This window comes from Falco rusticolus, chromosome 1, assembly GCF_015220075.1.
Source record: "Falco rusticolus isolate bFalRus1 chromosome 1, bFalRus1.pri, whole genome shotgun sequence".
Lineage (NCBI taxonomy): Eukaryota > Metazoa > Chordata > Aves > Falconiformes > Falconidae > Falco > Falco rusticolus.
Window position 1 is genome coordinate 75,933,197 of NC_051187.1, and position 17,396 is coordinate 75,950,592.

Below are 17,396 nucleotides of genomic sequence, written 5' to 3' on the forward strand. Positions count from 1 at the left end.
GGAATTTTTGTGAGGTTCTAGCCATGTCTGCTTGCTGATTCCACACCAAAAAGACTCTTACCACTGTATATTTTGTCCCAATAGGACAATAAATTTAGATGACACATTTGGTATCAGACTTGATCTGGATCCCACCAAGACAGCTAAGGAGGCTCACTGGTTTATTTGTGCAAGCATCGTCATGTTACAGTCTGAATGATAGGAACAGTTAGCAAAAATACATAACTTCTTGTTTCTTGGGAGGCATGCTAGATGGTGTGTTCAAGTATATATGGGTTCATGCAATGGAGGGGGAGGGAGGGAAGTAAAAGTCCAAGCAGAGGGCAACATCCATGTTTGTAAGATTAAGGCAAAAGATAGATTTTTGTAAACTGCTGTTTTTCTGTTGAACTCTTCTACACCCCTCTTCCTGTAGCAGGTATTTTGACACAAATAAATTATTTTGTTCTGTACCTAAAACATTTTCAATATTAAATACTGATATGTTTATATATAACTTCTAGAAATGTATATTTTTTAAAATTAAGAAATTAATAGGCTCAAAACCACTAATCCTCTGATTTTGAATTTAGTCAAGCAGTTCGGTTTTCTGCCTTTTTAAAATCTCAAACTAGTATTAAGCAGGCCAGCTTTCATATCTTTGTATCAGCTGACTAGCTAAACTTACTGTGTAGGAGGTGTGTTACAGATTTTTGTCATTCAAAAGTCTTTCATATCTACAGCAGTGTCATTTACTTTAGTGTATGGAAAAAATTTGCTGTTAATTATCCTCCTTTACAAATGACATCAAACTTGTCTACTATAGAAACTAGCTAATCCATGCTGATGTAAGGAACTGGCTATGAAAAGTTTGAAGCAGTGTGTAAGTCATAGTCTGTCTTGCAGCATCCCTAGAGTTTCCAGAAGTAACTTTTTGCCTCTCATCTACTCACAGGAGTAGATAAAGATCTTGCCGCACAGAGTGAAAACTTTTGTGTCTCTGTACAGCTGAGCAAAGTATATTTTGTTGCTGGCTATCTGTTTTAGAACACAGTTGATATAGTTTGGGGAAGGCCCTTTGTATAGCCATATAGCGTATTAAATTAATACAGTGTAAGTAATTATATTTAGTCTTGTAGATACGAATAATTGGCCATTTCTCATAATTATGCCTTTAACTTGTGAAGTCAGAAAAGTGACTGTTAAATGCCAAATCAGAAGTAAGTTTTTAAGTTAATTACATACAGATAATTCATTACCGTTCCCGTACAATTCTTTTTCAGTGTTAAAGATTTCTCTCAAGCAGTTACCAAATTTATAATAGCTTACAATTTAAAACTGTGTGACCTAACCCAGCAGTCTTTTTTTTTTTTTTTTTTTTTTTTTTCTTTTTTTCTTCTTTTCTTCTTCCCTCAGTCCTTGGAATGCTTGCAGACAGGCTACATTCACTCACTCTTCTGTTCTCCTACTTAGCCTATAATAAACTTGCTCACTGGTCTGTCAAGATTCAGTGGAGTCATGTATTGCTGGCACAAGCAGCTTGTTTTCAGCACAGTTCTCAGAAGAAGTTGTAAAGTAAGCCTGTGTTATCAGTAGTTTAGTTTTTGAAGCCCAGAGTAGATCTTTAAAACCAGGAAAGAAAATTAATATTCCAACTCTTAATCAGTACAGTGTTGTAGTGACATGTTTACTCAAAGTCTTCTATTTTATCTTTTAGCTAAAAAATTTATTGCTTTGGATGACTTTGTTGAAATTACCAAGAAGTACGCAAAGGGAATAATCCCATCTAACCTGATTATGCAGGAAGAGGAAGATGATGAATTGGCAGGGAAGACTCCTGAAGAGTTACCCTTGCGACTGAAGGTAAAAAGGCAACACTGAACAGGTTATGTTGAAGGGCTCTTAACTTAGGCATTTCAGATGACAGAGAGGTGACTTGCACTTGACTCTCAAGAATTATTGCTATAATTTCTTTTTGGGCTTGATTTCCTATATATGTTTACAGTCTCGTATATATAAGTCATATATTTAAGGGAAAGGGATAATGGTTTTCCCTGGAAGAGGGCCATCTACCGTTATTATGTCTCGGTGATGTCCCTATCATAACTGTCGAGTTTTTTTAATAGATGTTTATTATATGCTTCATATCTTTGTTATTTAAACAGGAGCAAGCAGGTGGGAAAAATTATCTGTAGTCTTGAGGAGTGAAAGGGTTCTGTTATAAAGGAATTCAAGAATGGTGGAACTTGCTGCTAGTGGTTTTCTATACCGATACTTCCTAGGTAGTAAAAGAAGGGAAAATTAAGGTGCATGCATTCAATACTGGTATAAATTTCAAGCAAGGTAGGGAGGTTCTAGCTGCTGACATGAGTTTTTGGTGTAATTGTAATTTTGTAACCATTATCATATGGTAGGGGTGGGGTTGAGGGGTATGTATTTCCAATCTTTTGAATAAATAATATTCGGAAAGAGATGTATTTATGAAGAACAACAGGGATACCTTCACTAATAAATAAGCTTCGGCACAAGTCATTGTGTGTGTTGCCCTAGTTCATCACAAGGCATAGATCTTTGCTGAAGGATTCTTGGCCTTTCCTTTGGACTAATTTTCTGGGGAAATATAAAAACTATCTTTTTATGGGGAAAGGAGGATTATTTGTGGCATCTAATGTGCAGATGCAATAACAGAATGTTTGAAAAATCCTTTACCTTTATTATTAAACCAGTGTAGTGTGGTTGAACATAGGGAGAGGATTCGATCCAGCAGTTCCTCTGTTGTCTGGTGACTGTGTTGAAAAATGCCATGTAAGATAGGCAGAATTCTAAGATCCCATAAAGTTACTGTTGTAGAGTTAAAAGAATCCCTAAACATGTAGTAATTAGTTAGAGATAATTCTGCTGCTTCCAAACTAGATTTTGACAGCTGCATCCCTAGATGCCTGGGAAGATTTTAAAGATAAATCTGCTCTTTTAAAGATAAACCACAGCTGTAAGTACTTCCTGTAAGTGCATATGATTCATATGCACCACTTTGTTGTGTATATGCATATCTGAATGTATAGCATAATCCTTGCAGAACAGTGGCAGAGTTAAGTGCTCTAAAGGTACAGTACTTGCAGCTCAAGTAAGACTTAAGATAGTACAGGACTGCAGCCATGTAGTTTATCTTCAGTATGAAGTTAGCAGAGCAGAATATTTGACTAGGAAGCCATTTAATTATATGTGTCAAAGGTAATGAAATACATCTTCCTTGAAATCAAAATCGCCTCTGAGCTTCGTCTGACTGAATTAATCAAAATAGAGCTAATAATCTCAGACAAAGTAATCTCATTTTATTGGCAACATTCATCTGAAATATAAATCTTTTCCCGTCAGCTGAGGTTAGAGAACTGACTGCTACTGTTTCAGCTAAGAATATATGTGATGTAAAGATACAAAACTGCTCATAAATAAATTGCTTCTTTCTCTCTTCCCAGGTTGTAAAATATCCGCTTCATGCCATTATGGAAATTAAAGAATACCTTATAGATATTGCATCAAAGGCAGGAATGCACTGGCTGTCTACCATTGTTCCAACACACCATATCAATGCTCTCATCTTTTTCTTCATCATCAGTAATCTGACAATTGATTTTTTTGCCTTCATTATTCCGTTAGTCATATTCTATTTGTCCTTCATTTCTATGGTGATTTGCACACTGAAGGTTTTTCAGGACAGTAAGGCTTGGGAAAACTTCCGTGCTTTGACTGACTTACTGCTTCGTTTTGAACCAAACCTAGATGTTGAGCAAGCTGAGGTGAACTTTGGATGGAATCACTTAGAGCCATACATTTATTTTTTACTCTCAGTATTCTTTGTCATTTTTTCCTTCCCTATAGCAAGCAAAGACTGTATACCATGCTCAGAGTTAGCTACCGTCTCTGTTTTCTTCACAGTGACAAGCTACATGAGTTTAAGCACATGTGCAGAACCTTACACGCGAAGAGCGTTAATAACTGAGATAGCAGCAGCTTGCTTATCCCTACTGCAGGTATTACCTGGGAATTTTGGCTACTTGAAATTCTTGGGTAAAACCTTCTTTACTGTTCCCGTCGGCCACTTCTTTGTGATAAATGTAAGCATCCCGTGCCTTCTGTTTTTGTACTTGTTCTATCTTTTCTTTAGAATGGCACAACTACGGAATTTTAAAGGCACCTACTGCTACCTGGTCCCGTATCTGGTCTGCTTTATGTGGTGCGAACTCTCTGTGGTCATTCTACGGGAGTCCTCTGGCATTGGGCTCATCCGTGCATCTATAGGTTATTTTCTCTTTCTCTTTGCGCTCCCGGTGCTCGGTGTAGGCATTGCGCTGATGTGTCTTATCCATTTCATTAAGTGGTTTGTGTCTCTGGAGCTCATGAAAATTGTAGTGACTCTGGTTTTGTGTACTGTTCCCTTGCTCTTCCGATGGTGGACAAAAGTTAACTTCTCCGTAGTTGATATGGTTAAATCCCTCACTCGAAGCTCGATCGTGAAACTCATTCTGGTGTGGATAACAGCTGTGGTGTTGTTCTGCTGGTTCTATGTGTATCGGTCAGAGGGAATGAAAGTTTACAACTCTACCTTGACATGGAATCAATATGCTTTCCTCTGCGGACCCCGGTCATGGAAGGAGACTAACATGGCACGTACTCAGATTTTATGTAGTCACCTGGAAGGACACAGAGTGACATGGACTGGGCGGTTCAAATATGTGCGCGTGACAGAGATCGACAACAGTGCAGAATCTGCAATAAATATGCTTCCGCTTTTTATTGGTGATTGGATGAGATGCTTGTATGGTGAAACCTACCCTCTTTGTGACCCCAAAAATGTTACATTGGAGGAGGAAGAATTGTGTCGTCTCAAGTATTTGACAAAGCATAACTGCCACATGAAAATGTTTGATCGGTACAAATTTGAAATAACCGTGGGCATGCCTTTCAGTAACAAAAATGGAACCAAGTCTATAGAGGAGGACGATATAACCAAAGATATTGTGCTGAAGGCAAGCAATGAGTTTAAAAAAGTGTTGTTGAACTTGAGGCAAGGAAGTATAATTGAATTCAGCACAATTCTGGAGGGTCGTCTTGGCAGTAAATGGCCCGTCTTTGAACTGAAAGCAATCACTTGCTTGAATTGCATGTCTAAACTCTTACCTGCAGGGAGGCATGTGAAAATAGAGCATGACTGGAGGAGCACAGTGCATAAAGCCATTAAATTTGCTTTTGATTTTTTCTTCTTCCCATTTCTGTCAGCTGCATAATCAGCTCACGTATTGGTTCAGTGGCATCTTCAGTGTACGCTGCATTTACACTACCAAAGGTCTGGTTTCTTAAAAGGTAAAGAAACAAAACAACACAAACCACCTTGCTGTAGCAATGCTCAAAAATGTATGTTAATGTAGAGCATTGGTTGAGTTTTGTAAGTATACATTCTGTATCCTGACCTTAAACCTCGTATGACTGAAGTAATATGTAGTAGTTTAATATTATAAATGAATGCAGGGAATTGCTGCTGACTAATTGCATGGAGACTATTTTGTCCAAAGTGGATATAGATTTGCCTGTGGTACAACACTAGATGCATTCACTTGCTTGATGTTAAAAGCACTTTACTCTTTAAATATTCACAACATGCCCATTTGTATTTTCACAGGTACAGTTTAGAATAGGAAACTCGACAACAGCATATATTGCTTGTATTTATTTGGTGTTTTCTAGAAAAGAGTGATCTTATAGTCAGTACCTTGTGGTGATACCTGTGTACAGAACTCATTGTTTCGCTGTTTGTCCGGAAGATAGTGACTTTAATGTTTTTTGAAAGGGCACATCATTTCACACCCCAGCAAGGCTGTAAAAAGTTCTCAAGCTTCCATTTTGCATTAAATATTGTGTACAAAATATGACATCTGTTTTGGTTGGTTATAATAGCTACATATGTGACACTAAGGTATAATCTGTGCTGGTGTGTGAAGGACAAACACTAGAAAGGCTGGTATTGAGATGGTACCAGTAATGGACAAGCCAAAGCAACTGAAAATAGTACCTAAAAGTCTACTGTAGAAACTGAAATAGAATGTTTGTTTAATTATTTGTATTGTTCAAATAAACATAAAATACAAACATGACTTAAATGGGTACAACATTTGTTCATTATGCTTTGACATTGTGAGCAGTTGTTTGTTTTGCACTGATAGCAGCTGTCACTGAAAAATACAATTTAGAATGTTTAAAAGGTTCTACTGTGAGATGCTTGAAGTTTTGCTTCACACTATGGAAAGGTATCAGTAAAATCAGAGTATACCAGGTGAAGTTTTTGTAGCTGTGAAATCTACACATATCTCAGACACAATCTGTGTTTTCAAAGACTTCACGGCAGACTGTTTGTGACTTGCAACCTTTTTTGACCACTGCATGACTGTATTTCACACATACATCACACTATTTCCCTGACACTTCCACTGATCCTGCATTAGACTCTTTTTTGCCTTTGCTCATCAGTCATCACTGGGGGGGGGGGGTGTCACCAGTGAAAACTCGATAGAGAAAGGGAAGCTTTGGGGGAAAGGGTGACATTTGACTGCATTCCAGCTATGACCACCCTCTTGAACATGACCCTGGGCTGCAACTGGGAAGAAGCCAAAGGCACCTGCAGGCTTCCCAGGCAATAAGCCAAACCTGATGTTGCAGAGCAGAAGCAGTCACCATCCAAAGCCAAAATCTATGAAGTAGAACCATGTCTTCTGGGTGCTTCTAGTTTTGAAACCTGCCAACCATCTCTGTTTCCCCAACCTGGGGAAAAGAAATGGTGGAAAGGGGGTAGGTAAATGCAAATTTTGACATAGTTTTACTTACCTGGTCCCAGTTTGGTTGGAAATAAGCCTAACACAGCCCTTTCTCCTTTTGTGAGAATATCCATATTCTTTTTAAATTTCTAAACATTCTTCCTGGCTTTGAGATAGAAGCACAAAAGATGCATATATAATATATACTACATTTTTACTTATATACACATAATTGTGAAACCATTCATATGTTTGTCAGGAGGAAAAAGGCAACAGTCTTGCTATTCAGAACTAAAGTTAAAAATTCTTCTGTTTTTAGCTTTTACTCTTTGTGAGGATGTCAATTTACTACCTTACTGTGTGGTGCATTTTGAAGAAGTTATATATCCTAAAAAGGACAAATTGACTGAAGTCAGGTGTGTAAGTCTTGCAAGAAGAGGGAGGGTATTTTTCAGATTTCTTTGGGAAGAGTTGCTTGTTTAAGATGAGATCAAAGGGTTAATCCAGGCGGCTCCTGTCTGTAACAATATCCTTAGGAGGCTCAGCTCCAACAACTCTTGAGACTTCTAGTTCAGCCTTTTCTGAGGAAGTGATTAGGGGATATTGGCATATAACTGTTATCACAGTGGCAAGCTTAGAATTATTTAGCTAGAACACTCTGGTTCCTTGGAGCGGGTGAGCTCCTTCAAGGATATTGATACCAATATTGGTTAGATTCCAAGTTACACAATTCCCTTTTATGCACTTCTGTGAAAAACAACCCCTGAATTACCTAGATCCTGGCAAAAATAATTTGCATGCTCTATAGTGACAGGTTGAGGGGTACAGTTGAATTTGTCAAATTCTTCTTTCCAACAGAGGCGGGAAGTTTTGAACACTAGCACGTAGGTAATTTTCCATGTGTTTTCAGCTCTTCTGTGTATCCAAAAGGGAAAGAGGAGGTAAATTTGAATTCAAGACCTTTAAATAATGCCCTTTGATGCTAGTTCTTCAGTGTTCCTTCTTGATGTTCTCGTATTTTTATGGAGAAAAAGTGTACGTTAACAGTAACGTGATGGATAGCTACTCCATTTTCTTGTCAGTCTAGCATTCAGTGTTCTGAAAGCTTTAGCCAATAAATCTTTCCTTTCTAAATTTTATCTTAGCTGACAAGCACAAAATTGTTAATACTTAATAAGCCATTGCAATTCCAGACAAGGTGCCTTTGCAAAGGGAGCTTCTATTTATTTACATCTTGCAAGCAAACAGAGCACAAAATAACTTTGTTCCACTTGTGTGCTACAGCTCTATATTCCAAACCAGTCCATCTTTTAGACTGGAAAGGACAGAGACAGAATGTGGCAGCTGCTGTTAATTATTCAATTAATCCCACATCTATTATTTTCTTACTTGGTTTTGAAGACATGATGAATTATAAACAGCTCCAAAGACAGGTGCCCTTTCTCTAGGCTGATAATTCAATCTTTTGAATTAGTATTAATTAACAGAGGAGGAGGAGATTACATGGCTATTGACACATCTAAATTAGGTTCAGCTGGTCTTCTGTAAGCTCAGCTTTAACATTTAGAATATACAGAATTTAGAGTAAATATTCACTATTCGAATTTTGTACTCAAAGTAACATGAAAAAGTACTGCTTGTTCTCCAAACTGATAACATTCTTCCATAAGCACAGGAAAACAACAAAACACATATAGAAATTCTGAGTAATTTAAGAGCCCACTCTGTAATGACTAACAGCTTCTTGAAGTAAGCAAGAATGGAAAGAGTTTATGCTTTGCGTTTTGTGCAGTCCTTCCAGAGAAGGAAAACATTAGGTTTTTGGAAATGTATGTGGTTCCTAGAACTAACTGATCTTCTCTTAAGTGCCATAAAATGCAATTTTTTGTAATACAGGGTAATAAGAATAAGAATGCGTCACTGGGGTGGTGCAGTGCTTGGTTACATTCCTACACAGCCAGTGAAGTTGAGCCTTTGACATAAAATAATACACCACTTTCCAGAGTGCACCCATGCCCGCCTGCCTGTTGGCTTCCTTATTTTCACTGGAAAAGGCAAAAGAAGTTTCAAGGTTGTGAATGTTTTCTTAATACTTGAAATCCATTGGAGTCTTTCAGGGTATGAGTCACATTCCATAGAAAATGAAGTTAAAAGAGGCTGTCCAATCTCAACATTATAGCTGTGATTGTTTGAACAGCAGATAAATATGAAGGAAAACCAGCTACTCATTAAGTTAGAAAAGTATTAATTCATGCAGCAAAAATTAGGTGGAGCTCGCCAACTTGTGAAGAGATATACCTGCTCTAGCAGCTTCCTATGTACATGCAAATAGGATGCCTAGACACAAAACAACCACATCACGTTACTGTTTATAGGCATTAATTAAGGTTGGTTGTTTTCATATTATTAGTCAAGAGATTTAATTAGCTTTTATTCTGGAAAAGAAAATCATCAGCATCCTGCAACTTTCTATTATAAAATATACCCAGATGTGGAAATTATGAGATTCACCTTCCCATTAAGGCAGATGTGGAAATTATGAGATTCACCTTCCCATTAAGGCAGGATGTTCGGCACTAAGAAAACTTGCATTTTCATGACCTGTAATAAACTTGAACTTCAGGTTTGGAAGGAGAACAGGAACATAGAAACATAGAAACACTGCTTGCAACCTTCTGCTACAAAACATTTTATGTGAGTATAGAAGGAAACACACAGGATACATATCATCCCACTGATAGCTACAGGAAGCAGCTTTTGTAAGATCGCAGCTTCACAATGCTCTTTCCTGCATTTTCATCCAACAAAAATTTTCATTTAAGTTTGTGCACTGATGTGTTTTCCTGCACATTCTGATTTGAGTACCCAGTTACTTAGGGCATTTCCTGTGAAGGGCTGCAACTCTGCTGCTGCTGCACCTGGGGATCTTTGCAGTCCTACTGAAAAAGAGAGTGAGTGAGTTTGGTCACCCTTCCCAAAATACAGTAGAGGAAAAAAAAAAAAAAAAAGACCTGGTGGCTATTGATAATCAGCTTTTTCACCAAGAAGCAGGTGCATGCCCAGCACATGCATAATATATGGAATATACTTATATTATGTGTGTGTATATAATACATACAGTGAGTGCATACATTGTTTTTGTGCTACAGCCACCTGACTTCAGTTTGCCCGCACCCAGGTATCCGTGCCCGTAGAGCTTTCCTGCCAAAGCAGCATGTCCCTGGGACTAGATGTTAGTTGTCCCTCCCCAACCTTTGTAGACTCTTTTACCCCCAAGTTCCATCTTCCAATTTCCCAGATGACCTGTGGGCTGGGATGGGGATTCCTCCTTCACTGTCTCACCTTGCAACAAGGAAAATAAAGCAGTGACATTCTGGTGTTTTCCAGCATATTCTTACTCCTGCAAAGAACATGAAAGTTTTCCTGAAGTTGTCTCCAGACAGCAGGCTGCTATCTTCAAACTCACAACAAGATGCAGATAGGCTCCCAGGGCAGTGACAAGACTAATATTCAAGTATGACATGGCCACTGGGATGTTCACAGACTGACCTAGGTTGGTAGGTGTCATCTGGGAACCTGGTGGCCCTCCCTGCTTGACAGTGGGCTTCACTTCACAGTAGCTGCAGCAGAAAGTGTCCCCTGTAGAGGGTTTGGCTGGATCACCTGCCTCAACACATTTACAGTCTACTGATCCTCCCTTCTGCAGATCCCCAGGGAAAAGAGAGGACTCTGCCCAAAGGAGTGTGACTCCTCCAGTGTGATGGGGGATTTATTTACCAAGGCAGGCTGCATTCAATTAGTTTTAAACTTTCCCACCTGCCACCAATAATAAAAATTGGGCCAGGTCACATGCAGGGATGCCTACTCCAGTACCATGGTGTGCTGATGTCTCTGTTCTGGGTTCCATGCTGACAGGAGCTCTCTTCTGGGACACAGTACGTCTTCTGGTGGCACCACGTGGGTGGGATTGCTGCTGTGAAGGTCAGCTCAGCTCAGTGCTGAAAAAGCACCTTATACAGCCTTGGCGAGGTGACAGCAGCTTCTGCTCTGGGCAGCAAAGTACTGTAATGGTGCTGGGTTGTTCAGGGGGATCCCTAACTCCCAGAGGAGGTGCTGGGCTGTACTGCACAGCCTGCAGCCCTGTTGCTCCTGTGTGCAGAAGTGGGAAGCTGGCGTGGGCCATTACTGCCCTCAGGCAGTGCAGGGGACTCGCTCCTGGCAAAACTTGCCTGTTGCAACTTTTGTTCCAATGACACTATCTTTTTTAAGGTACTGGTATCCTCCTGCTACTCTCTAGATAATGTGCATCAGGTGTGGTTGTTTCAGAGGCCATTTGGAGAGGAAACTCTTGGATGGCTAGAGTTTCCCCAACACAGCCTGTCTGGCTCTGCAGACTGTACAGATGGAGTCTTAATTTAAGGTGTTCTGCAGTGCCTGAAATTACTCAGCAAGAATACTACCCTTAGTAGGTCAAGAGAAACTGCTCTTTATGGGCTAAAAACTTGGCTTAAAATCCGTTTATTTTAGGGGTTTTATGTTTATGTATATTTATGTTTACGACGCCAAGTTTGTAGCTTCATTTTGGTTTGCATTTCATTTGTTATGAGGCTGGGCTGGCCAGCGTCGGTGACATCTGCACTGCCTTTATGGAGACGTCAGCAGATGATGTACAAAGGTAATTAACAATTCGCGTTTCTGGTCTTAATTATTGGCAGAGATTTAGTTCTCATCTGCAGTGTGATGCAGGGTGCCAGAAGCATCGCAGTACAAGTCAGCCATCCAGCTGTTGACGAATTGTAATTTTCCCCTACGTTATTCAACGAAAATCCAGTCCTAGGGGGTGTAGCCAGCCCGTCCTGGCTTAGGGGCGCTGCCCGGCCGTCATACGCGGCCCGTCCATCTCCGGAGAGGGCACGTCTGTGTCTGGCGCCTCCGTCTGCCCTTTGCTTTATCCCTTCGGTCCCTCCCGCGGCGGAGGGGCGCTGCGCGGCTCCGGCTCCGGCTCCGCGCGCGCTGCGCGTCCCCCGCGTGCCGCCGGGGGGCACTGCAGGCTCGCGCCGCGCTCCGCTGCCGCTGCTGCGGCCTCCGGGGGGCACCGCCGAGGAACAAAGAACCAGGTCCTGGGCTCACTCCCTTTCGGAGGGGAAGCGCAGTTAGAAAATGTTTTGACGAAAGCCAGGCAAGCGTTCGTCAGCCCCATTCCCGGCCAGCCACAAGGGACGTCGCGCAAATGACTGGCAAAGTCACTACTGCGGAGTGAACCTGCAGCCCGAGACTGTGAAAAAGGAGAAATCTTTGCCCTTGTGAAAAATACTGCGTGATGGTAACCAAACAGTGTTGACTTGTGACATGTGCGGTTCTGGCTGCTTTGCAGCTCCGCAGCATTTTCAGAAGGTTCTTGCCTCTAGGATCTGTGACACAAATCTGAGCGTTGATCCACGTTGTTTGCTCCCGTTGTGATGTGAGCGGTGACAACATGTGGGGCTGATGTCCCTCCAGTGGAAACTGTTTTCTCCTTTGTCATTCTTTTACCTGAACAGTAAGAACCAGAGAAAATCAGTGGCAGAGTTTAATTCAAACTTAGATAGCAGACATCCTGCTTTCAGGGAAATCCTAGCTGCAATTCTTGCTTGAGATCTCCATGCGTGATAATTAACGCACAGGTTTGGGGAAAGCAGAAAGGTTGTGTCAAGATCACGCATCAGGTAAAGGCCGATAGGAAGAACCCTGAAAGGCTGAATTTTCGTCTTTTACAAATCAGACAGAGAGATGACAGCAGACTGTTAGAGAGCCTTTGTTCTATTTTTGAAGGTGGCAGGATGTTTCTGCAATAATAGCAAGAAGTCTGGCATCAGAAAGGACCTTGCAAATATTGTTGTTAACCATGGGAGATGGCAGTGCCTGACAGCAGGAGCTGTGTCACACTAAATCAGGGCCTCGACCAAGCCCACAGGCCCCCTAATATCTTGGAAATCAGCATGTGTTGATCTCAGTGTGGCCTGTCCTTACCTGAAATCATGTCTTCACTTTACAGTGTGAGGCATTTCAACAAAGCATCTCTTCTGTAGTCCCCTCTCCTGGTCCTCCCTCCTTAGTCAGCCCTGGTGACAGCAGAGATGTTTCCACGACAACAAGCCATGCTGTTGCCTCAGGTAACAAACTATAACCTCCATAAATAATCAGGGGAAATAGCTTCAAACAATTAATTAGGTAATGGAAATGTTATTTTAATAGGGCTTAGATGCTTTGGAAGTAGTCTACAGTGTGAATTCTGATCAAGAGTCTGTCTTCAATCAAAGCTGAAGCCACCATCTGAAGGTCGGGATGGGTGTCACCGCCCGAAGACTCTAAAGAGCCCTCTATTTTTTAAAAAAACCTCCACGTTCAAAACATATTCAATCCAAAGTTTACAATTCAAAGCAAGTTTATTTTCTTCTGGTGCTGAATTTTGTTCAGAGCACACACTGGCAGGAAATACCTTCAAGGAATTTACCAACTTCATCCCTAAAGGCGTCGATGGCCGGTGTGCTGTGTGTGCCCACCCCTGCACCGGTGGGAGAGATGATGAGCCCAGCAAATGGTTTTGCAATAAATGGATTTTTCAGTCTTGTCTCTACAGAAGATGCTTTCCTAGAGTTATAAATGGATGATTCATAAATCTCGCCTAATGCTGCTTCTAGTAACAATTCAATTGATGTTTAATCATTGTTTAAAAAGTGAATCTCCACAGGAGTGTTTCAGTCCTATAGCCTGAAGTTTCTCTAGCCCAGGGCAGCTCTCCCATCTTGCAGCTTAGAAGCAACATAGCCTTTAAGCAGAGATGGATACACTGAGTACGTGCACATGCCCTATATCACAGTTCTTATATAGCATACATACTCTTTGGGACCACTAGTTGTCCTGGCAGAATTTCTGTTTTGCCTTTATTTTGCTTTAATTATTATATTAAGTTTCTTCAAAACAGTGCATCTATGGAGCAAGAGCAAGAAAGACAAGAGCTGCCACCTTTCTCCGCTCTTTGAGTCTGTGGGTTTTACAAACACCTGCCTTTGCAATGCCCAATGTGCTCCAGCTCCCTTCGGAGGCTGGTTGTGGATTATGGTTATGGGTTAAGACCTACCTTTCTGTGAAAAAAAATTAAATTCAGTCTGTGGATGAGGGACTCTACATCGCTCCTGCTAAGTGTCCTTATCAAGCAGCTCCCTTTTGAGGGATTATTTACAGCCTTAAAGATGCCCTAGTAGCTCCCTTTGCAGCACACTGGTGTTTGTCCCACTGTTGCAGCGTGTCATTGTACAATGGATCAGGTAGTTGAGGCTAATGTTAAATGGAATATAATGGTGATCTGTCTAAACCAAGTTTTGCAGAAGCCCTGTTGTTCTTGCTATGTTTGTCAGGTCAATGATGAAATTCAGGTTCGCTGCGGGCACGGTAAGAAAAATCTCATGGAAGCTGTTGTGTGGGGTGTTCATGTAAAGCAGAGAGGCACAGCTCTGGTCTGTCATCTGGCCCAAACCTCTGGAAGAAGAGAACTGAGGGAAAGCTGTATCCAAAGACTGATAATGAAGGTGTTGCTGTGGAAGGGAAAAGATGGCGTTTCTAAATTGTACACATCAGGGAATAGGTGTTGCATCAGAGCAGCTCACATAGGGCGATCCCAGCCCTCCCTGTGCCTATTTCCCTCTGAGTTTTCATTGTGGGACTTCTTCATTTCCCCTTGGAAATTCTTGAAGATCTTGCTTTGGTTCCTATGGGGCTAAGACCAATACTCAAACCCTCAGGGTTTCTCTGCAAAAAGATGCCTTTTCTCCACTTCGCTGCCTGCGAGGGAGCAAGCGGGGCAGGCACGGCCAGAGCAGCACCTGACCGTTTGTGCTGGGAAGGGAGGAGATTCACGCGGGGTCACCGGGGCAGGCGGATGCGCTCTGGGCAGTCGCGTCCCTCTTGGTGGCTGGCTGGAAGGGCTTTGTGCCTTGAATGCAGCGGATTTTTTCATGGAAGGTTTAAACGGTTAAACTGCTTTCTTAGTGCATTGGTGGTTGCTAAGATACAATCTCCCTGATTCTGTAAATCTTCCACTTGAAATATAGTATATTGGCAAATAGGGCTTTCCTCTGACAGCTGGGGAGGGAGGAGATGGCAGGGCACTTACCGTGATGCCCATGAGAAGCTGCTTCTGCTGCCTTCAGAGGTTGCTGTGCTTAGTCCAGTGGTGGGAGTCAAGGGGATTTTAGTGGCTTCTGGCCATGGGATGTGGCCCAAGGAGTAGGCTACAGGGAGAATGTGGAGAGTCATAGGATGAGGTGGAAAGAAAGGCAACCCGGGGGGAACGGGCAGGCAGCACAACAGGCTGGGGGTGTGTGGGATAAGTCTGGCAACAGACTGTGTAGAGGGAGCAAGGGCCATCTTTCTATCTCCCACTTTGAATGGCTTCAGGCTGCAATTGTCCTTCCTGAGCAAGAACCACCTTCTACGCTCTTTAACCATGAAGGGTGGATCTTGGAGAGTGTGGGTTTGGGACTGGTTTGACAGGACCTAGGGGATAAGCTGCGCAAGGAGAGATTTCTTGCAGCCCTACAAAGTGATTAGGAGATACCAGATTTAAAAGCAGTGCTGGATTCCTGGGTATTAGTTAGTAATATTACAATAGCAGCTCAAAATAGTCAAACATTTTAAAAAGAAACCTAGCTGAGCCCTACTTGTTCACAAGATATGTGGAGCTTATCTCTCATTCCATTCTAAAGTAAATCTTTACCTGCTAAGGTTGCAGAGATTTTGAACATGTTGACAGAGCACAATTGGTGCAGCAACATCCATCTGGGTTTGCAGATCAATAGCTGTGAGAAACGGAAGGTGCAGCTGTTCATCTCAGAGAGCTGTTAGCAGAGATGTCAGAGGATGATAATTGAACCGGCAACTTCATCCTTCCTACCTCTTCCATGAGATAATCTGAGATGTGCATAAATTTACTGTGAGCATCATCTCCTGTACCACAAATGGATCGCAATGCCAGTATCTCTCCTGTCTGAGGGAAGCCTCTTTTTTCTTCTGCATCTTCCCACTAAAGTGAGAAGGCACCTAGCAGAGCTGCTGTGGGTGTTCAAGCCTTGCCAAGGAGAAAAGAAGGTGAGAGCCTGCCAGGGCTGGGATGTTGGCACAAGTTATTGACAGCAGGATCTCACCCTGGTGTCCTGCTTGGGCAGCATTTATTTTCTAGGTAGAGCATGGAAGAATACCAATCTCTTTGCTCCCAATCTGATGCCCTAATTCAGGTTTCAATTACTTATTATTTATCATTTCTAGCAATTTTTTTCCCCAGAGTTGTCCCTCCTATTGGAGAAATCATGATGAAGCCACGGAAGGTGGTGACGGGGTTTCTGGAGTTCTGCAAGCTAAGCACTCTTCTTCCTGGAGCACAGTCAGTTTATTATCAGTTGAAGAATTTGGTCCTGTATTCCAAGTTAATCTGCTTGGGAATCTATTGAGATATCTTGGATTGGGCTGCTGCTTGTGACATGCACATGCTACTAGTGTGATTAATACTAGTTTTAAAACAAGGAGTGGCTGTCCAGAAAACCACCTTGCATCCTTTGATACAGTCGTTACTGTAGGTTTTATTCTTTTTAGTGACAAAGTTATAAAAAGAATATTATAACCTCACCATGATAGTTAAAATAACTGTTTAATGGAATTGTTGGTTTAAGGATCTTGTCCTATTCATTGACTGTCTCCATTGGCAAATGGCAAGACAAGTAATCAGCTGTACCTTGCCTGGCTGATCCATATTCATGGCAGCTTTTATAGCTGAGGAGTTTGCTCAGTCAGGGGCTTTACACGAAATGCTTTGCATCCTGGGCCAGATTTAGGATCTCTAGCTGCCTGAAGAGTTGTGCTCACTTTCACATGAATAAGAGTTTGATCCTCATCCAACTGTAGAGAGAAGGAAAAAAAATCACTTCTAAGAAAAGCTTTCTGGTGGTGCACTCTGAAAGCAAGCCTTTCCAGTACGCATGGCGAACTGTCCTGTACAGAATATCCAGACTGTTTCACAGCTTCACAAAACCCAAAGAAACATACCCTGGCTCAAGCATCTTATAAAACTAGGGCCAACTTTTTGAATCTCACCCACTCCAGTAATCCCGTTGTCTTCTGAGGTTCTACCACATGAGCAAGGTAAGTGAATTCATGCTCTAATTTTAGACTTAATGCAATTTGTTGAGAAGACTGCAAATGGAAAAGGATTACTATTGGGAGTGGGAGCAAATTGATGATAATAATGTTAGTGAAAATTGGAGATAGAAGGCAAACAAGCCTTATACTTGCCCCCTCATCAGGGATTAATAACCATGACCTTGGAAGGCTCCAAAGGACTTAACTCTGCCTGAAAGCAAGACAACTTGCTGGCTGCAAACAGGAGCAGCAGGTGGCTCACGCCAACATCACCCCCGAACCACAAAGGGTTAAATCACCGTATGCAGCTACTAAGTATGCGTGTGAAAAATTCAAAAGCATGCCAGTTAGCCATCTGGCTCCTGCTTCTACTGGGTATTTAGGGATGAAAAGGGAAACCGGGAAGGTAAATAGTGTATTGCTTGATGTGTTGATTTTCAG

The 17,396-nt window shown here is 41.7% G+C and overlaps 1 protein-coding gene across 2 annotated transcripts in view; it reads left to right on the forward strand.

The window, feature by feature from the left end:
- WFS1 (wolframin ER transmembrane glycoprotein) overlaps window positions 1-6,128 on the forward strand; it is a 34,003-nt gene extending 27,875 nt beyond the window's left edge. For both annotated transcript variants that reach the window (XM_037385191.1, XM_037385200.1), the window contains exons 7-8: window positions 1,697-1,842; window positions 3,456-6,128. In XM_037385191.1, the coding sequence (XP_037241088.1) occupies window positions 1,697-1,842; window positions 3,456-5,264 (1,955 nt within the window). In that variant the 3' untranslated portion in view covers window positions 5,265-6,128. The remainder of the gene's footprint in view (window positions 1-1,696; window positions 1,843-3,455) is intronic.
- The last annotated feature ends 11,268 nt before the right edge of the window (window positions 6,129-17,396 follow it).